This window comes from Alosa alosa, chromosome 8 (assembly GCF_017589495.1).
Source record: "Alosa alosa isolate M-15738 ecotype Scorff River chromosome 8, AALO_Geno_1.1, whole genome shotgun sequence".
Classification (NCBI taxonomy): domain Eukaryota; kingdom Metazoa; phylum Chordata; class Actinopteri; order Clupeiformes; family Clupeidae; genus Alosa; species Alosa alosa.
In genome coordinates, this window is record NC_063196.1 from 12312465 (window position 1) to 12335050 (window position 22586).

The 22586-nt window shown below is 42.5% G+C and overlaps 1 protein-coding gene and 1 pseudogene across 1 annotated transcript; one reads left to right on the top strand and one right to left on the bottom strand.

The window, feature by feature from the left end:
• Window positions 1-9488: 9488 nt before the first annotated feature.
• LOC125299675 (trace amine-associated receptor 13c-like) lies at window positions 9489-10172 on the bottom strand (the record flags this gene model as incomplete). Its single annotated transcript, XM_048251048.1, has 1 exon — window positions 9489-10172. A coding segment is annotated over one exon (684 nt), but the record flags the coding sequence as incomplete, so codon positions are not given.
• Window positions 10173-20101: 9929 nt separating this feature from the next.
• LOC125299616 lies at window positions 20102-21318 on the top strand (annotated as a pseudogene).
• Window positions 21319-22586: the final 1268 nt, after the last annotated feature.

Below are 22586 nucleotides of genomic sequence, written 5' to 3' on the forward strand. Positions count from 1 at the left end.
CATTTATTTGACATATCGCACTTTGCGTTAAAGGAATGACAGATGTCATTCTCATTGGTTTAAAATGATGTTACGCCCCAAACACACACCCATATGACTGATTAAAAACCTAGGAACACCTTTGTTGCCATGCGCCCACGCTTGATAACTAAACCCCTCCCAATGTGAACTGACATCCTACTAAATTTGAATAGACTTTTGACGAGTGACGATGCACTTTAGAATGTCATGATAGGGCCCTCTGGCATAATTCAAACCTGGGTCCGATTTTTTTATGTCCATACTTTCTGCAAGGACAAAAATTAAGAATGGGTAGAGCATTGAATAGGCTAGCTAAGCTTTTATGCAGTATAATGCAGTCATGTGTATAGTGTCACGTCATTGATGCCAAAGTAAACCTGACTACTAACAAAGCTCAACATTAGGCAAAGTGTCGGCCAACATGGACGGGATCCTTACCGAGTTAAACACGTCAGAGCCCGTTTACGGAGAGCCGGTTCACTCCCTATTAACTCCATTGTACCTGCAATCTGTTGCAGTTCTGCTAGGGGCGATCACAAATAAGTGCAAAAACAATGGGGGTCTATGGAGCTAGACGGCTAAATGTGTCTCTTTCACCTGGTTGTCATTACAAAAAATAGAAGATTTGATTGTGGTTTCTGCAAGTTCAATATGGATTACAGGTTAAAAGTTGAATGAACGAGTACTTACGTCCTTTTGATTTCTTACAGGTTGAGTCGTCGACTATGTTAGGTCACAGATACCAGGGGGACCACAGCGATTACAACACCTCATTTTTACTTTTTTGTGTTTAACTAGGTAGCGCAATACATGAAATGAGTGGTTATGGAATGGGTTGACATGGCCCCTTGAGATCAACATACAAAAAAAATGGTCCTCCTAAACCCTACGGTTCTCGAGATATTCACAGAAAACTGTGTCTGCCCTACCCTCCTTTCGGGGGGTCCAGCCCAGCGGGGGGGCTACAGATAAAAAAAAAAATCTCTTTTTTGTTATATCTTGTTAACACAAAATAGGGACTATGGGTTCACCAATCCGGGGTCATTCCTATGTTCCCCAGGTCCTATGTTCCCCGCTCGGGGTTAGGGTTATGGTTAGGGTTTTAAAAAAGGGTCCTATGTTCCCCGGTCCCATTCAAAGCGGGGAAAATAGGACCCGGGGAACATAGGTACGCTCCCCACAAATCCTTGTTACAGATACACAAATCCTATCCTGTGAGTCACAACTTTCAAGAGTAATGCACTCGACACTTTTGCTCCAATCGTTGCAGCGCAGTTGGTGCGAAACACATTTGCACATCCGTGTTTCATAATCTGAGAACATTTGTGCATTTGTAAACCCAAATGTGAAGTTGTACATATTTTTTTTATATCTTGTTAACACAAAATAGGGGCTACGGGTTCACAAATCCTTGTTACAGGTACACAAATCCGAAGTTGTGCATCTGTGAAATAATTTCTCATTAATAAAATTCTACAGATCGCTTTGATGCACGACTACAAGTCAATTGATACAAGTGCTCGAATCTGCTTCTACAAGTGACGGACACTTTTGCACCTCGGTAGGTGAAATAATTGGACCAAAAAGATTTGTATGTGTGCACGTCGAGCGAATCGATCGAGAAAACAAGACGGATCTGGATCCTGGATCGCGCTCAGACTACCATTGCCTGCTCATAAAATAAGTAACCTCAGCTTGTTTCCTTATCAATGAAGGACGCACGATTTATAGTTTTTCTTTGCACAAAGTGAGGAAAAAAATATTTGTTGTGGTGTGCTGTGTTTTACGACCTTATTGTAGCGCCAAGGCTATTTGCCCCCGTGTTGGACTCTCGTGTTCCCCTGTGTCTTCTGGCTGCCAAAGGGTACACTTGCCATTACACTTCAGTCCAGCAGATGGTGGTGGTAATGCACTCCGTGTGCAAACTGCCAAAAAAAAGCTCACCGAAAAACAAGGGTTCACTGGCCTGTTCTTCTTTTTTTTGGCAGTTTGCAAACGGAGTGCATTACCACCACCATCTGTTGGACTTAGGTGTAATGGCAAGTGTACCCTTTAGCCTCATTCTGGCCGCCGGGTGAATAAGGCGAATTATGCAGATACCTTGACATCCCTAGTAATATTTCTGCGTGAGAAATGCAAGGTGTGGCGTGTGAGCGTGTAAACTTGTTGAATTAGGTGTGTCTCTCGCCCATTGGCGCGGAGACTTGAGAACCCCGTAATAGCACACAGAACAACAGGCTGAATAGGTGTCCTAGGTATGTTAACATAACACAGTTATTCAGCTACACTGTTTAGCCAGCTTGATGTTGGTTAGCTTGGTGACAAGGAAATTAAAATGTCAGTTCCTGGTTGCAGTTTGTTGTGATGATCTGTCCTTTCTGCCAAATGTGGAATATTAACGGTGACTAGACGTTTGTTTGCTTACCCTCGTTTGAACTGCCGTTGTCCTTTGCTGTGTAATTTGTTAGCGTTTAGCGAAATGCTAGCAGTTGGCTGTGTTGAACATGGGAAGTGCCTGGGAAACTGAATAGGCCAAATTAACATAACAAGCCAGCAAGTCACAAGCCTAGAGTGCCCTCTTGCGGCTGTAGACGGTAATGTTACCTTGGTTCATGCAGAGATTCATGTCAGTCAGCAGGAATTAACATTTAACAACATGTTAAGTTATATTTTTATATATAAGTCACACCTGACTATAAGTCGCAGGACCAGCCAAACTATGAAAAAAAGTGTTACTTATAGTCGGGAAAATATAGTACTTCTAACACCGCGTCCGAACTGCATGCAATGTGGGCAAGCGTGAATGACAAAGTTATCAAATGTTTGATTACATTATGTGGGCGTATTAACCAGCCACAACGGCTGTGCTGTTCCGAAGGACAAGGAAACCCAACTGCGGCAGGTGTCCCGTCATGGCATGGATGTGGGGCATGGAGTGTGGGAGGCTTGGGAGGGAGGTGACTAGGGGTGGAGGCAGAGCTGGAGGCCATCCACGTTGTGGGGGCTGGGCCAGGTCAATGGGCCTGGCCACGTCCAAGTGAGCCGGTTTAAGGCAGTCAATTGTGATTCGCTCCGGTTTGCCGCCCATGTCCACCACAAAATATTTGTCCCCAGCCTCCAAAACACGGAATGGGCCCTCGTAGGGCGGGCGTAGCGGTCCCCCTGTGGGCATCGTGGTGAATGACTGAGACTGAGACTGTGCGACTGAGGGAGGCTGTGATGGGAAGTAGGGACAGGTGCGAAAAGCCTCCTATTGTCCAGTGTCCATTGTCTGCTGGAGAGTAGCAGACCAAGAAACCGTGGTGCCAGAGGCGCACCTTGTCAACAGGCAAACCAAGCAACTGCTTGGAGCCCCGAGCCGCTAGGGGGCCCCCGACTTGGTCTCAGCTGCTTGCCGGGTGGGTCAAGCGAATTTTCCCATAGAGATTGAATGATGTATTTTGCGTGCTCCTGCCCTGTTGTACAAACAGTACGTGCATACTGTATGTAGGCCCTATGCTATGGCCTTATGAACAGTGGATCTGTGTTCAAAAAAGTTCAAAGAATCCGCACATATTTAGGCAACTGTGGTAAACTTCAATCGAGGGTGCAGTGATGACGGATCAACATCGGATTTTGGCATTTAGTCTACTCAATGAAGTTATAGTAGGCTAATGTTAATTGGCAGACAGATTTAACATGGTTTGCTACATCTATACGACAGTAAACTTAAGCTAGCTAGCGGCAGTTACAACTAGTTAAGCAAGGAGATGAAAAAACACAAGCCTGAAAACTGTTGGGGGCCAGAAGACCGTTGGAGACCAGAAGACTGCTGCCGCACAGGAAACGAAGTGGTTGGATGAGTGATGGAGTCGCCCAGCATCACAGGAGCCATTTGTGCCCAAATTTGCATAATAAAAAACACAAGCCTGAAAAAAAAGGGGGCCAGAAGACCACCACTGCTGCGGGCGAAGTGGTTGCAGTGATATCCCCAGACTCAGGAGCCAGGAAAAATGTATCAGGAAAAATGTATCAGCCTCTTCAGCCAGTCTCCGACAGTCAGTGATTGTGGTGTTGGCTAGAGCAGCTCTGACTTGGGAACGTAGCTGATGCAGGAAAAGCTGAATGAAAAGAAATCGGGTGCTCACCCAAGAGATCCAGCATACGGTCCATGAGCTCAGACAAAGCCTGCTGGCTCTCTCAGCGTCTGACAGTTCAAATGTTTTCAACAGGTGGGCTTTGAGTGCTATATACTTCTCAGTTGCCGGAGGATTTTTAAGAGGACTCACCACTACTTTGTTGTATCCGCGGTGATCTCGCACAACGCGAATTGCGCTTCAGTCTGGGCGAACCATGCCAACGTTGACGATTCTCAGAATTCGGAGAGATTGAGGGAACAGCGTTCGCGGTCATGGTTGTGTCGTGTCTCTGGATACGTCTAGCAAACTAACGTCGGGGTCACCAGTGTGGAAGTTGCAGTAAATCGCAAGACAATTTCTCACGTTGAGCACACGAATGAGTGTGTCGTTTATTTTTGTAGGAAAAACACTGAAAACAAGAATGGCACTGTCCAGCAACAAAACAGGCGTGAGGCTCAACGCCATCACACGTTCAGAACATTTAAAGGGACCGCGATCCCTGAACAATCATACTTACATGAAGTGACTAAGGATAGTAAATTACATGCATAACATATTACATTTATCACTGTATGAAGAAACACGCAAAGAACAAAGTGCTGTGTTTACAATCAACAGTGTGTAGAACCACACTTATAAACAAAGATGAATTATGTATGTCACATTCACTACAACGTGTTCAATACTTATTTTCCCTGTTGTATATCTCCACTTCCCCAAGTTAACATGGAGCTGTTTATTGGGCTAATCACTCTCCCTAGTTAACAAGGGAATTTAGAACTGTGGAACAATGTTGTTGTGCTGATGTTGTTTCCATGTATTCAACTAATCGTTGAAATGGGGTTTATGCCGAACATCAGAAGACTACACTGGAAAATAGGTCTGATTACATCTGCTTTTCAAGCGTTGATTATGACACATACATGGTAAAAATAACGATAAATAATCATTTTTAGGTGTATATGTGACCTCCATAAGACTGAGTTTACTTTAGTAACCACTAAAACAAGGGAGGATACCCAGCATTCCCCACTATGATGTATTCAGCTGAATGAATGAGGGAGGAAACTGTATAAAAATGTTTTTTTTCTTTATTGGTGTCTTTTGTCTTGCCATAAGGTGTATAGATGCACTTGACCAATACCAGCGCTAGCACCAAGCTGTATTCAGGGTACTATACTAAACACATGCAAATAAACAAAGAAATAACCACAAGCAAGTGAGGTTCAACCCCCAATGGGGCACAGAGTAATAATGGTGAGGGAAATGGGGCCAACCATGACTGAGATCACCCAGAGAAGGCAGCCAGCTGGGTATATAACACTTAAAATATCGCGTTTTTTGCTCCCACGCGTTGAGTAGCTTTGTTTCTAAATTACTCTATAAACTCTAACACACCTTATGTGCGATTTTGGAAACTCTATGATGAATAGAACTGAAATAGATGACGATCGAAAACTCATTAAAAAGGCACAATCTGGACATAGTATGTGTCCATAGCCATAACATAGAATACGCTTAGCCTGACATAGCCATACTCAATTCTAGTCAGAATATGAGTCTGCTACTGCTCCATTGGGACGTAATTATTGGGCGTGTTTCAACCGATACAGGGGAATGCCTCTGCACTCAATTGGATAGACCTAACCAATCAGAGCAACGAAATAGCTTACTGTGAGGTGTAGGAAGAACACACGAACCATCCTTCTTCTCCACAAATGCCTTAACATTGTTTTCTGGTATTTTGTAAAAGTTATTGTGCCGTCAATATCTCCTACAACACTCATTAGCGATATCTAAGTAAAAATTGATAGCCTATATCCCCTCCGTTTTTAAAAATAATTCTATTGAACACTGATATGCTACAAACATGTGGGAAACAGCTGGGAAAGGCTGTCGCAAATCCCTCGAACAGGTGGTCAATCAGAGATTTCAAACAACGAGGGAACAACATGTCACAATGCAACAAATGAAAGTGAAACCATGAGTTTTCCCACATCCCAACTTTGGCCAAAGGTTTCAGAAGTAATCGTTTTCAGTGATAGAACCTCATTGAAATAATATGCATTTTCTATATGGGGTCTTAGAAGCCATCTGTCTCTTAGCCACCTGCGTTAAGAAAATTTTCGGTTTGGTTTGGGATTTAATTTACTTTTGGACTCTTTGATTATATTGCTAATTGTTGGGACTGATGGGCACTGAAATCTGGGGGGTATTTTATGGTTCACTATTACGTTTCATGCAGTTGAAAAAGTGTTGGGATTTCCACCGCTGTTTATTGCGAGACAAGGCAGCCATTCATTGAACAGGGGCTGTGCCTGTGCTGTAATGGAAACCTTTTTGCATAGCCAAGTAGCCTAAATTGAGTTATTGTTTTTTGGATTTTTTTTTTGGATGATTTACTTTTTATTAAATTTGTAGGCTGGAATGCCTTGAGTCGTGGCAACAATTGTGTTAAATGTAGTATGCTTCAGCCTCTGGCAAACTCGGTTGGGCCATCGTGTTTAATGAGCTTGAGAGCGAGTGTTGGAGACCCATGGTGTAGGAAAACTTTTCTTTGCCAACAGTATTAATCCAACCAACAATATAATAAAATCAGGGCTTGAAAACGAAATAATTTTTCAAACGTTCCGTTCCGAACGGTTCAGGTAGGCCTATGTTTAACGTTTTCGTTCTTGCATGCGTTCCTCCACCAACATATCGGTCCTGAACCGGTTCGGAATGCAAAATATCGTTTGTTCTTAAAGTTCCGGCAGTGTTTGGTGGGCCTATCAAGTCTATTTTTGTGGACTTTACCTTAGAATAGACATACTCATTCTTTATCCTATACCGTAGCTATGCCCAAAAATAATAAATTACAGGCGGCATCCAAAAACATTCAGATGGGCTATCCATCCCATAGCCTACAGACTTACTGTAGGCCTAACCTATGCCTATAAATAATTTCTTATCAAAAAAATATTTCTGGATACGCAAGCTAAACTCCTTACCTGGTTTTAGCCTAAGTTTTATCCATATGGAGATCTTCAAAGGCTTGCGCTATAATTCCAACCCTGTTTATAAACGAACCTTTCTGTTGCTGACAAGGCCTATCTCAAATTTCCCGTTTAACTCTTCTACATAGAATAGGCTATAATTGCGCAAACATTTCAAATCCCGATTTTGAAAACAAATAAGTGGACAGGCAAAATAGGCTATTACGCATAGGCTACAAACAATTTCTAAATCAGTTTCAGTAGCCTACGCCACGAAGCTGGCCTAAGATCCCAAGTGGCAGACGGATAGGTTACATTACAACAGCAAGAGAAAATATACACATTTGGACCAAAGGTCCATTTATTCGTTTTTTTTTTTCAAACTGCAGAAATCAAATTATTAGGCTGTTATATAGAGAACGGAAAAAAAAAAAAACGTTATTAACCGGTTTTGTGGATTTCAGAATAACGTTTCTGTTCCGGAACAGTTGAAGACCATTTTGTTTTTGTTTCCGTTTCCGCTCCTCGTAAAATTCCGTTCGTTTTCGTTTTTCGTTTTCGTTCCTTGAACCGGTTCGGAGCCCTGAATAAAATATTAAGAAGATGTCTTATTTATTGAGTTAAATCGAAACAATGTCTTCTAGTGCTAGTGGACTGGTAGGCAATTATTAGGCTACCCTGTCTTGTATTTGGGGATCGGCCTTTATTTGTCCGTATAAATACGGTTTATAAATCCGGCTTCCACTAACTTATAAAATACAAGTCTTACCCAACGTTTTGTTTCTAAGACATTTATGTCAAACATAATTTCAAGACATAAATATATTGGTTACTTCAGTTTCCTTGGTGCATAAATCCCAGAGAGTAGGCTAGGCTACCACACCCCAGAGTGATAGGCCTACTGGCATTCTTACACGTTCAGTGTGGGGTCAACAACAACAACACGTTACATTCATATAGCGCTTTTCTCAACACTCAAAGCGCTTCACATGGAAGGGGGGACCTCACTAACCACCACCAATGTGTAGCACCCACCTTGGTGATGCACGGCAGCCATTATGCACCAGAATGCTCTCCACAGACCAGCTTGAGGTAGAGAGTGACGGAGTGAATGAACCAATTACAGTGGGGGATGATTAGGGGGCCAGATTGAATGAGCCAGGTTGAAAATTTAGCCAGGACACCGGGGAATCCCCTACTCTTTGAGTCAGGACTTTGGTTTAACGTCTCATCTGAGGACGGCATCTCCTACAGTACAGTGTCCCCGTCACTGCCCTGGGGCATTGGGATCGATCTTTTTGGCCAGAGGGAAGAGTGCCACCTACTGACCACACCTGCTTAGCTTCAGTAATTCAGCTAAGACAAGGTATCTGTTGGTCTGGCTGCTGCTGGGTCCTAAACTAGCTGAGAATTTAGCGGTGTTACATCTGCCTGTCACAGACCTGAGGAGTTCTTTAAAGCTTGGGGTAAGGAGAATCGCAATGAATCCAGCAAAAAAACAAAAATGCATCACATCTTTTTTTCAGAAGGCAAACGTAGTAAGTTGACATACATTTTATACAAAGCAACTTTCTGTTGCAATTTTCTGTGTTGTGGACTGGTAACTTGTTAAGACCATATGTTCTAACGTTGCATCAATAAATGTTAACTGCACATAGTGGAGACAATTTAAGTAGGCTTAACTATTTGATCATATATGTTTGGATCATACGCATGATGAACTTTTGTTCATTCATGGCTTCACAAAATATCAACATCCCATGTTGCTTTTAGAGTATTCTACCATTGGCCCAAGTAGTGTGAAATAAATCTAAATAAAATAAATAAAAGTAGAATTGCATATAGCAAGAAGCTGGTCTGAGAGCAGATCTGGTGTTGTGCTCATCTCACAGTTTTGACCATTTTTATCAAAAAGTATTTTGAAATCAATCAATGGTATTATCTTTATATTCTGGCAAGTTTAAAATATGATGGTCGAAAGTGGGCCAGAGGTGGCGATCCGATAACTGGAAATCTGATGTTACTATGGGCTTGTGTTCACAATTTGGTCCCCCTCACTTTCAAAATATCTCCTGCGCCCCTGCTCCCCAATGACACTATCTAGGCCAACAACCCACCCTCTTGATTCTTGCAGCCCCGGCTGACAAAGGAAAGAAAAGAATAAGCTTGGCCAAACCAAATTTAAAGAAAGCAAACACCAATTGGAGGTGGTTTCACACACTTCACAGTGTAGTACCGCATAAGATAGAATGACAATCCATGTGGAGCAAAGGCTCAATTCACACATAATAAGGGTCAACAGCAATGAAAGAAATGATGGAGAAAAAAGATAAATCTGCAAATGTCTGAAGAGACACAACTCTTGTCAAGGGACTCAGTTACTTGAGAGAACATTTATCAGTGAGGAGTCGGCCCTGCATATTCTAAATGTGAGAATTAATTTTATACTTTTTTGAAACCAAGAATAGAACAAGGCATAAATTATGGGGTTGATGGTAGAATTAAGGAAAAATAGTGTTAACATGGTATTTACCACACTGTCATATGATTGGGCTAACACATCAAATAGTAACATACAAACATAATAGGTTATTAAACATATCAAAAACACTGACACAATAATTCCAAGGACTTTGGCAGCTTTTCTCTTCAATCTCATTGAGTCGCCATTGTTCTGGACATCCGGTTGTTTCTGGTCCTTGAGTGCAGCTCTGATTAAGACTGCGTGCCTTCTTGCAATGAAAAATACTTTTAGGTACAGAATTATGATAGTGGCACACGGTAAAATAAAAACAACAACAAGATCAACAGTAGACCACACTTCATCCACAAATGGAAGGCATCTATCTGGACATTTGTTTCTGAAGTACCCATTAAAGTAAAGAAGTGCACAGTTGTAAAACAGTGACACAATCCAAATGTGTATTGTTATAATGAATGCTATAGACAGCGATACCTTTTTGGAATAGAGGAAAGGATTGCTTAAGGCAAAGTAACGGTCAACAGCAATGAAAGAAATATTGTATACAGAGACAAATGTCAACTGGAAATTAATTGTATTGTACGATTACTGAAACTTTGTGGAAAAGCCTTTATTTGTAATGACAGCTTCAAGGCATTTCCTGTATGACAAAACTAATCAGTCGCAGTATTCATATGTGATTTTGGCCCATTCTTTAAACAGATAGTCTTTTAATATTGAAGATTCCAGGGGTCCCTCTTGAGAATCCTGATCTTTAGTTAACTTCCAAAACTGTTCAAGTCAGGGCCTTGATATCCTTTCTCTGAAACTAATTGAGAGTTCCCCTTGCTGAATGCTTTGGATCATTGTCCTGCTGGAAGGTTTAGCCATGTCTCATTCTCATATTCCTGGTGGGTGGCAAAATTCTCCCGGAACAAAATTACTCCATACATCATTCCTTCAACTGTATAAAGTCTGTCAGTACCATGAGATGAAAAACAGCCCCACACCATGATGTCTCCACCTCCAAACCTCACTGTTGGTATGGTATTTTTAGGGTGATGCACAATGTCATTTCTCCTCCAAAGGTGGTGTGTAGTGTGACATCCAAAAAGTTACATTTTGCTCTCGCCTGACCAGAAGATATAATCTCAGTATTTCATAGGCTTCTTCAAATTTTGTGTAGCAAACTTTCAACGAGCTTTGACATGATTTTCTTCAGTAATAGAGTCATGCGGGGTGACTCTTTTTCCCAGTGGTCCTTGGCTCTTGGGCTACTCTTCTGACTATCCTTCCCGGTCAGAAATCTTGCGAGGAGATCCTGTGCATGGCTGGTTGATGATGCAGTGATGTTCCTTCCACGTGCAGATAATGGCTCCAATACTGCTTACTGGATGATTCTAAAGTTTTGAAATGCATCTGTAACCAGATCCAATGATATGCTTTGCAACAATAATGTTGCAAAGGTCTTGGGAGAGCTTTTTGCTTTTACCCATCATGAAATGTTTCTTGTGTGACACCTTGGTAACAAAAAAACTTTTTATAGCCCATCAATATGTACTCAGCTTATATTAATTTGCACAGATAGAAGGGATAATTACTCTGTAACTACTTATAGATTCCAGCTCGTTCCTTGTCATGCCTTGCCGTTGTGTACTGCTTTTTCTTAGAGTGTTGAATACTTTTTTCCTGTGCCACTACCATTCCACTTTTTCACTCATAACTCTACTTATGGACTTTAATGGGGTTTTTTATCCACTTCCCCAAGTTAACATGGAGCTGTTTATTGGGCCATTCACTCTCTCCAGTTAACAAGGGAATTTAGAACTGTGGATCAATGGTGTTGTGCTGATGCTGTTTCCATGGTGATAAAAATAATGATATATAATTTTCATGATAAAAATAACGATAAATAATCATTTGTAGGTGTATATGTGACCTCCATAAGACTGAGTTTACTTTAGTAACCACTAAACAAGGGAGGATACCCAGCATTCCCCACTGTGATGTATTCAACTGAATGAATGAGGGAGGAGACAATTTGTTTAAATTTATTTATTGGTTTCTTTTGTCTAAGATGTATAAATAGATGCACTTGACCAATACCAGCGCTAGCACCAAGCTGTATTCAGGGTATTACTGTATGTGGTGGTTAACACTGCCCCCTCTTGATTCTTGCAGCCCCGGCTGATAAAGGAAAGAAAAGAATAAGTCTGGCCAAACCAAATTTAAAGAAATAAAACACCAATTGGAGGTGATTTTACACACACTTCACAGTGTAATACGCATATTAAAATAGAATGACAATCCATGTGGAGCAAAGGCTCAATTCACACAAAATAGGGGTCAAAAGCAATGAAAGAAATGATGGAGAAAGTATATGGAGAAAAAAGATAAATCTACAAATGTCTGAAGAGACACAACTCTTGTCAAGGGACTCCGTTATTGATCCCAAGGATTTTTTGCAGAAAATGTAACAAAAATGGGGTCTTATAGCAGTGGGGCTATGATCTGTCTTATCCACAGGATGGAGTTAAAGAGATTTCCCTGAAATGTTGAACCAGCGTGACCTTTTATAGAGTCCAGATCCAGGTCCTTTGTTCACGTGATGTGTCTGTGACCTTTGGTTGGTATTTTATTTTGGTATATTTCTTTATGAGATTTTCCTTTTTTTCAAAATAAATTTGCTTTCCCTAAAGGGTGGAATTTTCCTCTTTGTTTTCTACGTGAGATTATAATAAATTGGCAAAAGATTATTTTTTTATATCTGTTTTGCAGTTGTATAAAATGTGTATTATAGGTTAAGGATACAATTTATAAAAGCTAATTAAAATATAAACTAATCTAAGATTTGTTTTGTTGTATTTGGTGCTTTATTTTGATTGTGATTATTCCATTGTTTCGTTAAAAGTTGAAGGGAAGTAATTCATTATAATGTAGGAATGCCTTTTATTATTGATAAAACATGAACAAACAGCATTCAACCCCCACACACGCACACACACACACAACATACATCAGGTACATGACAATAAACTACTAGAACTTCAACTTCAAATGGGTAATGTGTGAATGGAGATCAGCTAAAAGCTAACCAACATGTGCTGCCTTAGTTAGCTAAAACTGGACTGGACTCGACTGGACTGTGTTGTGTAAGGTTGGATTGGATTGGACTTGATTGGATTAGACTGGACTCTTCGAAGGTTATCGAATTTATTGTGTGTCCTCAGGATGTATTCCTAAATCCACATACGAAGTTTGGCTTAAATAGGTGAAAGTGTTGATAATTATAGCACCCCTAATGGTCAAAAGTCACCAAAATAATTGTGCAGTCTTAATATGGGTTCATGACTCCACATACCAAGTTTAGTTTCAATAGGTGATAATAGGTGAGTGTTAATAAATATAGCGCCCCTAGTGGTCAAAGCACACCAAATTAATAGTATGTCCTTAGGATGTAGTCGCAAGTCCACATACCAAGTTTAGTTGCGATAGGTGAAAGTGTTGCTAATTATAGTGCCCCTAGTGGTCAAACATAAAAAAAATATTGTGGGTCCTTAGGATGTGTTCATGTGTAAAGGTACCAAATTTGGTGCCAATACGGGAAAGTCTTTCTAATTATAGCGCCCCTAGAGGTCAAAGTTCACCAAAATTTATTGTGTGTCCTCAGGATGGGGTCCCAAGTACATATAATTTTAAGTACATATAATTACAGTTTAATTCCAGACACAACAGCAGCTACAAGCCAAAACACATTTTTCCTAATTGCAGCACCTCCTATTTTTTGAACATGATGGGGTCATGAGTCTACGTATTAAGTTTGGTTATGATACATGGGATGGATGCTAACTTTACCTTAGTTTTCTCATAGTTTGTAAGTTAAAGGCCCCCATGCAATTGAAACTCCCCCCCATGCAATTGAAACTCTCCTAAACGCACATCTCATCGATGATTGGCCGGAACAGTTTCTTATGTTTTTATGGTTCAGGCTGGACCAAGTTGTGAAGGTGCTCACAGACTCTTACATTGAATGCATTGCTGGAGACCAGTGATGGGCAGTAACGCGTTAAGAAGTAAGGCGTTACTGTAATCCATTTACTTTTTTCAAGTAAAGTAAGGGATTACAATTGCAAAAACAGTATTTACAGTAGATTACTTTTACTTTCCTGCAAGCAGCCTGCGTTACTAAACCGTGATTTTGCCATAGACAGTTGTAGTCGAATTTGGGATTTTGCTGTTGGGATTTTGCTTTGTGAGACTAACTCGTGACAATGACGTAGGCCTATAGCGGCAAGACATGGAGTGCGGGAGAGAGCGCGAACATGGAGCATTTAATTCATGGTGGTTCAGACATTATGAAAAAAACATTAACGCTGTACACTCTGTGTGGGAAGAAAAATGTTGTCTACAGCGAAAAATTCCACCTCAAATCTGAGCAAGCACCTAGCAAGCAGGCACAGGAATGTGAAACTCATTGAGACACCCCCAGATCCCGACATGACTGCTGCAGCAACAGAGGGCCCCTCTCCTGCTAAACAGATGAAAATAGACTGAAGAACGATGTCGCCTGTTCCCTGTAGCCTACTGGCCTGTTATAAAAGGAGCCAGGGCAATTTAATATTTTGGCTGCATTCACTGTGATTTGGAAAATGGACAAAAATATAATGTGGTCTTTGCCTTTTTGTAATGGGACTGGTGAGTGTTGAAGTCTTCAATAATTTGTTTCCCTTAAACTAAGCATTTACATGAAGCACAGTAGCCTATGCTGATTGAAACACATTCCACTCAGATAGGTGGCTACCAGGCTCCAGGGCCGGAGTGGGGCCACTTTTCAGCCCGGGAGTTTCAGGCCCAAGACCAGCCCACGTTTTCCATAGTGGTGGAAATTGGATAAATGAAGCAACATTTCAGCTCTTACTATCCTGTAGTTTTTATTAGTACCATGGTTCAACAAATGTGTAAAGGTTAATAATTCACTTCAACTGAGAAGTTAACAAAAAATATTCCACTATTCCACAAGTTAACAAAAACAGAAAGAAAGAAAGCCTTTGAAATGAAGCCTATCCCACACTTCCACAAAGAGGCATATTGAACTAATGTTTAGGCTACATGTTTTTTGCATGGGTAGGCTATATTGTTGTTTGGTGATATAGCCTACTCCTTTACTACACCCTCTTCTGAGCAAACAAGGCATATACAGTAGGTTTATCATGTAGGATAATTGCTCTTTCTTACATTAAATAACTTTAATTTATCCTCTCTACTTGTCCCTGTAGTCATAGCCTCCTCATCACTAATCTCATCATTTTCAGTGGTCGACTGGTTGATCTGCTGCTCATAGGCTACAGTTTTTGCCACATACCTGTAGGCCTACACAGATCAAGCTTCAGTTTTATTATCAATATTTGCATACTGCAGTCTATGAATCGGATACAAAAGGCTAATATTTTAAGTAATTTAAAATGTTGCTTGCAAAAAGCTTGACAACGCAACAACGTCCAATATTAGCCCAATAATTACATTGCTAACTAGATGTACCGCAGAGCGGTACAAAATATGACCGCCGCCCAGTCCAGCACATGTTTTCCACAAAAATAAGTCACGCTGAAAGGCATATATGATTCTAACTGTCTCACTGAATTGCATTATGCACAGTCAATTCTCACTGGTATCTGCTAGTACCAAAACATGATTAGTTCATAGATTTCACATGTAATATACATTTTATACAACCCCACCCCCATCTTGCCTGTTCATAATTGTGAGAAATTCTTGTGTATGTACATGTTTATGTTTATGTGTGTGTGGGTGGGTGTGTGTGCGTGCATGTGCATGTGCTTGTGTGTTTGCCTGTTTATGTGCCTGTGTGTGTGCATGTCCATGCGTCCGTATATATGTCTACTGTGTGAGTACTGTATGTGTCATACGTAGGATTACTGTGAATGTTTGTGTGTGCGTGTGTATCTGTTTATGCACATGTGTGCATATGGAATGGGTTTACATGACCCCTGGAGGCAAACATACGCAAATAATTGGTCATCCTAGGCCCTATGGTTCTCAAGATATTCACAGAAAACTGTGTCTGCCCTACCCTCCTTTCAGGGGGTCCAGTCCAGCGGGGGGGCTACAGATCAAAACGAAAAGCGATGGTTCCATGCTATCCATGTGGGGTTACATGCCCACCAAGTTTAGATGTACCCGGTCTTTCAGTGTCCCGAATCCTTGACGGAAATTTGGACATGCGAAAAAGAAAAAAAAAAAAAAAAAAAATTTTGCTGCGCGGCGGTCATAATAATCATTGCCTAGGCTATCTCTCTTTACCAGTTGCCACTTTTGTCTGTAATCTGGAAGCTTGGCACATTTAGCAGCATTCTACCTGGCTGTTTCAGTCCCTCCTGGCCTCTTTCTACCATCCATCCTTCCTGACTTTACTGTAGGACCGGCTCGGCTAGAGATAGATAGATAGATAGATACTTTATTGATCCCCAAGGGGAAATTCAAGGGTCTCGGTAGCATACAGATATCACACACAACATGCACTTACAGCAGAAATGGTAAACATAAGTATAAGTATAAACATATAACTAAACTCCACTGTACAATAAAGACAGTAGAAGATAAGAAAGATAAGAAAACTAACAAAACTAAATACTAAATACACTATATAAATTAAATTAAGAAAGTCCAATGTGCTTGAGGGTGATCAAGCATAAGACGCTTGTAGTGACAGGGCTGGGACTGGTAAGGTGCTAAAGGGAGTGAGTGTCATGGTGAAGGTGCAAACAGTAGTCCAACCATAGTCCTTAGTTATGTGTGCATGGCAAGGTACTTAAGAGAGTGAGTGTCATGGTGAAGGTGCAAAAAGTAGTCCAACATTAGTCCAACAGTGCAACAGTGCAAGAGTAAGGTCTAGAGACCAGCATAAATAATATGGACAAATAGGAGAGTAAAGTATAATGTAGACAAGGTAAAATAAAAAAACTATTTCAGTGCAAGAACAGGTTGAGGTAATAGGGTTATAGCCATTCATTCATTCAGTATTGTAGCAGAAGCCTGACCGCAGCCATTGATCATGTGTGCTAATGTAGCATGAAAAACAGTGAAGCAGTAAACCAGTAGTGAAAACATTAGGCTGTGTACATTAGTAAAACAGTAGTAAAACAGTAGTAAAGCAGTAGTGGGCAGTCAGTACTCACACATGGAGAGGGTGGAGAGGCAGACAGACTAAGCAGAGAAGTCTATCTCTCCTCTTCCCTTTAGTGAGGCATTGAACAGTTCAATGGCCCTAGGAAGAAATGACTTCCTCAGCCTTTCAGTTGTGCATGGCAGTGAGCGAAGTCTCCAGCTGATCAAGCTCTTTTGGTTTTTGATAGTGCTGTAGAGCGGATGACATTCATTGTCCAAGATGTTGATCAGTTTGTTTAGGGTCCTTTTGTCAGATATTGAAGTGATGCACTCCAGTTCAGCTCCCACTACAGAGCCAGCCTTCCTTACCAGCCTGTCAAGTCGCCCAGCATCCTTCTTCTTTGTGCTTCCTCCCCAGCATACCACTGCATAGAAGAGGGCGCTGGCCACAACAGACTGATAGAACATCCTGAGGAGCTTGCTGCACACATTGAAGGACCGCAGCCTCCTCAGGAAGTACAGCCTGCTCTGTCCTTTTTTGTAGAGTGCATCAGTGTTGGCTGACCAGTCCAGTTTATTGTCCAGGTGGAGACCCAGATACTTGTAGGTGCTTACCACCTCCACATTGAGCCCATCAATGGAGACTGGTAGCAGAGCGGGCTTAGACCTGCGGAAATCCACCACCATCTCCTTGGTCTTTGAAGTGTTTAGTTGAAGGTGATTGAGTTTGCACCACTGCACAAAGTCCTCCACCAGGCTCCTGTACTCCTCCTCTTGCTCGTCCCTGATACACGCCACAATTGCAGTATCATCAGAAAACTTCTGCATGTGGCATGACTCGGTGTTGTAGCAGAAATCAGATGTGTACAGGGTGAACAGGACTGGAGAGAGCACAGTTCCCTGTGGCACTCCGGTGCTGCTGATCACAGAGTCAGAGAGGCAGTTCTTCAGTCTGACGAACTGTGGTCGCTCGGTCAGGTAATCTGTAATCCAGGTTACCAGGTGAGCGTCCACACCTATCTGCAAGTGCTTGTCTCCCAGTCTGAGGGGTTGGATGGTGTTAAAAGCACTTGAGAAATCAAAGCATGATTCTCACAGCACTTTTCCCCTTGTCTAGGTGAGAATGTGTCCTGTGTAAAAGATAAGTGATGGCATCGTCCACGCCCACTCTCTCCTGGTATGCAAACTGTAACGGGTCTAGTGCATGGCGTACCTGGGGTCTGAGCATACCTAAGACCAGTCGCTCCATTGTTTTCATCACATGTGATGTTAGAGCGACAGGCCTGAAGTCATTAAGCTCACTGGGGTGTGGTTTCTTGGGGACGGGGGTGAGACATGATGTCTTCCACAATGTTGGAACTTGTCCGAGACGTAGACTAGTTGAAGATGTGCTTCAGTGGCTCCCCCAGTTCAGCAGCACAGGCCTTGAGCAGCCTTGGACACAGTCTGTCAGGCCCGGCTGCCTTACGAGGATGAAGTTTTTTAAAAGATAACTTACTTGATCAGCTGTAATGATGGGGGGGATGAGGGGAGTGGAGGGTGAGGAGGAGGAGGGGTGCTTCTGAGAGGGTTGTTGTGTGGCTAGAGACTGATGGCCATTGGCTGAAGCCATTGTTGCCGCACTACTCGTGGTCACCATGTGGGGGAGAGGTGCGATAGCCTGATCAGCAGTGATGATGGAGGGGGGGGGGGACAGCATCTTGTGTCTGTCTGTCTGTTGACTGAGGTCGTTGTCACCTTGTTGTTCGTGGTCGCCATGTGGGGGAGGGGTGCAATATCCAGTGATGGTGGGGGTGAATGTTGCACTGGTAATGAGGTGGGGTGGGGGCTGGGGGATGGGCAATCGAACCTGTTGTAAAAGTGGTTCAGCTGGTTCGCCCTGTCCAGGTCTCCCTCCACAGAGCTGCTGCTCTTCTTAAGGCCAGTGATAGATTTCATACAGTCCCACACCTCCTTCATGTTGTTATCTTGCAGCTTCTGTTCCATCTTCCTTCTGTAGTCCTCCTTAGCCTCTTTCAGCTTATTCTTGAGTTCCCCCTGTACTCGCCACAGCTCTGCCATGTCCCCCTCCTTAAACGCCATCTTTTTCCTAATGAGAATGGTCTTGACATTACTGGTTATCCAAGGCTTGTTATTTGTTATTTGGATAGCAGCGTACAGTCCTTGTGGGAACAACAATGTCCATACAGAAGTTCAGATAGTCAGTGGTGCAATGTGTGACCTCCTCTAAGTCCTCTCCATTCAGTAGCACACTCCAGTCAGTGGACTCAAAGCAGTCTCTCAAAGCCTCATCCGCTTCCGGTGTCCACTTCCTGAAGGTGCGCGTGGCAACTGGTAGCCTCTGAACTTTTGGCTTGTCCATTGGCTGAAGATGAATGAGGTTATGGTCCGACTTCCCCAGTGGGGGAAGGGGGGTGGCACTCTAAGCATCCCTCACGTTTGCATACATGAGATCTATTGTCCTGTTTTTCCTAGTTGGGCAGTCAACAAACTGGTAAAAGTTTGTGAGGGTGGAATCCAGTGTAATGTGGTTGAAGTCACCAGAGATCGCAAAGAAGGCATCAGTGTGCTGAGTTTGGAGCCTAGCGACTGTAGAGTGAATGACGTCACACGCTGTGTCCGGGAGGGCTTGAGGCGGAACGTAGACACAGACAACAATGGCGTGCGAGAACTCCCTCGGCATGTAGTATGGTCGTAGACTGACCGCTAGTAACTCCACATCCACAGCATACAGTCTCCTTCACTGTAACATGTCCGGGATTGCACCATCTATTGTTTATGTACGTCGTTGTGCCGACGAAGCACTGATATCGCTGTGACAAAGAGGATATAACCATTAGCTGCTACAACATGAAGAAAAGTGGTTCGGGAACGACGTGTGCTGTAGTTGGTTGTAAAAACTCGAGAAAGCACCTGAACGAGTGGTTAGATAGACAGTGCTACGACCACAAACCAGCTACGAAGAGGCAATGTCCATGCGCTCCATTGTTCACATTTTTTCGCAAGCCTGATAGCGACTTGGAATCAAGGACCTGGCTGAAGGCATTGAATGTAAAGAAACCACCACGCAACGTTTTTGTTTGTTCCCATCACTTTGTGGACAAAAAACCAACCAAGGATAATCCTTTCCCAGAGTTGTGGTTGGGATACAATCGCACTACCCAGCCAAAGAGGCGTCAACTCACCCAGCGGGACAACTGCCTCCCCCAGATAAAGAAACGCCAGACTTGAATCTGAGGGTAAGTTCAGCAACTTTAGCTATGAAGCTGAAAATACTGTTAATTATGAAGAACATTGCTACCGGTATTTTGCTAAGGCAGTTGATTGTTTTGGAGATGGGACAAATAATGCACCGCGATACATCATTAATTGTGTGTAATATGTGTCGTGCATGTCTTTTACATCATAAATACAATGCAAGGTGGCAGGCTGTTGTGATGATGATTGTGTGTGTGTGCGTGTGAGTGCAATGTTGTAGTACAAATTTTGTCATTGTGATTATTAGAGAGAGGACTATGTCTGCATTAATTTGGCTCCATCCATGTTTTCTGGTCCCCTTATTAGATGCTCCTGAAACCTGTCAGCCTGCCTGTGAGGCCGAGCCTGCTACACCAAAATTTCGAGATGCCCAGACCCAATGGGAGGATCCGTCACATGTTGACCACACGTACTGTTCAACAACACCGTCCGTTAAAGTAGACAAGGCCACACAGTGCGAGGCAGAAATGGGTCCTACTGTGACTAGCACCACGGTCATTGATGATGCTAGGTCCCGGCTGTATACAGGAGTGCGTATGGTTCAATTTTTCACCCTAGTGACGGTGTTGTTGCCTTTCAGTAAGCCATCAATTACCCTTCCTGTTGTTGACCAAATCCTAATGACCTTGATTAAGTTAAAACTAAACCTAATATTAGGAGATATTGCTCACCGCTTCAATGTGTCCACATCCATGGCAAGCATTGTGATTAGTCACTGGATTGGCGTGATGGGTGAACAGTTCAAAGTCCTGATCCCATGGCTTCCAAGAGAGACCATTAGTGCCACCATGCCCTTGTCGTTTCAGAGGAACTACCCTCGAACCACCTGCATCATCGACTGTGCGAAAGTGCCATGCAGAGAGCCACAAACCATGACTCAAGGAGTGACACTTTCAGCCAATACAAATCACGCAACACTGTGAAATATCTCGTCGCTGTGGCCCCTAATGGGCTTATCATGTTTATATCTGATGCCTATGCTGGCAGAAGCAGCGATAAGTTTATCACCATGGACAGTGGGTTTCTAGACTATCTGAGGGCTGGTGATGAGGTCATGGCGGACCGTGGGTTCACCATTCGAGACTTGCTTGATGAGAGAAGGGTCAGTTTGAACATCCCTGCATTCACCTACAGAGCAATCAGTTGACAAATGAGGAGACGACACGCACCAGGCGGTAGCCAATGTCCGCATACACGGAAAGAGCAATCCAGAGACTGAAGGTCTTTAAGATTTTATTCAGACCGTTCCCATCAGCATGGCTCTGAAACTGGACAACATCTTAACCATCTGTGCTGGCCTAGTTAACCTGAAGAGTCCACTGATTAGAGTGCCTCGTGAGGTTTAGAATCTTGCCTTATGTCCCAGTATACCAACACCCAGCCATGTTGTTCATTAAATACAGATAAACACAATAAATACTGCATGCATTGTATTTTTTAATATTATATATGAATATTTTTTTAGTGATGTAATTGTGTGGGCTTTTGTATTTTACTTTTTAAATACCTGTTAGAATTAAACATATGATCTTTCTTGTTGAAGCCATTTCTTTAGTTTTCCTCAAAACAATTAATTAATCCAGTGTTATTTATGTACAGTGTGAGCTTACTATGAATGATAAACTGTGTTAACAGAAATTGTAGCCCTCTAAGGAACATAAGGCCTATCATTCATGATCGTAGTTCAGTGCAATAATGAAATGAAATTACATCAAACTTTATTTTACTCAAACAGTACAGGCACATTGATATATTGCACAGCACAAAGAGATCATGTAAATTGTGCATTATGTAAAATAGCGGACAACTGTTGGCTCCTGTGGGCATGACCTAAATAAGGCAGTTTTATATTATTTTTCAAATGCTGCGATATTTACTGCAGAACTGTAACCTTCCCTCAACAAAATCATCAACAATTTTTGGGAACATGTGGGCAAAGTAGAGATGTCGCTTGCCTGTGATATGGCCCTGGACAAATTCTTGGTCGTAGGGTACCGATTTCCTAGGTGCTCAGTTTTGTTCCAGATCACCAACTTGGAGTGCTGAAGCCCTGTGCAGTGCATCCCAATTTGTACCTGCATGTAGTAGCCTTTTGGACCATTGCAGGCAATATGGTAATCTACCCTATCTCCATTTGCCACAGTTGTGATTTCGCAGTTCTTTGTTGCCAAAAATTCTGCTAGTGACTTGTTTCCCATCACAGGTGATTTGATCTCCAACAGAATGTCTTTGTTTATCACTCCATCGGAGATGCTGCAAACCACGGTTCCTTTTCGCACACTACTAAGCCTTTGGTTTCAATGCTGTTGCCCAGAGTTTCCAAATAGTCCCTTGCAAGTTCCTCCCCCTCCGGCTCCTTGGCCGGGTTGCGGCATTACCCACGGAAGGATGGGTGTAAGTGTTCTGACAAAAACTTGTCAGGTGCGTGGTTGGCGAATGGGCACCCTTCTAGCCCGTGCTTTCGCTGTGATCGCGCTCTCCGCGCATCATGCCAGACCTGTTCTTTGCTCTGTGCTTTTGTAACCTTCTCAATCTCCTCAAGCTGGGCTGTGGACATGTTAATGTATTCATCATAGAAGGTTCTACATTTTACACAAGTCAGTGGTGTGTGGTGCTCATCATGGGTTA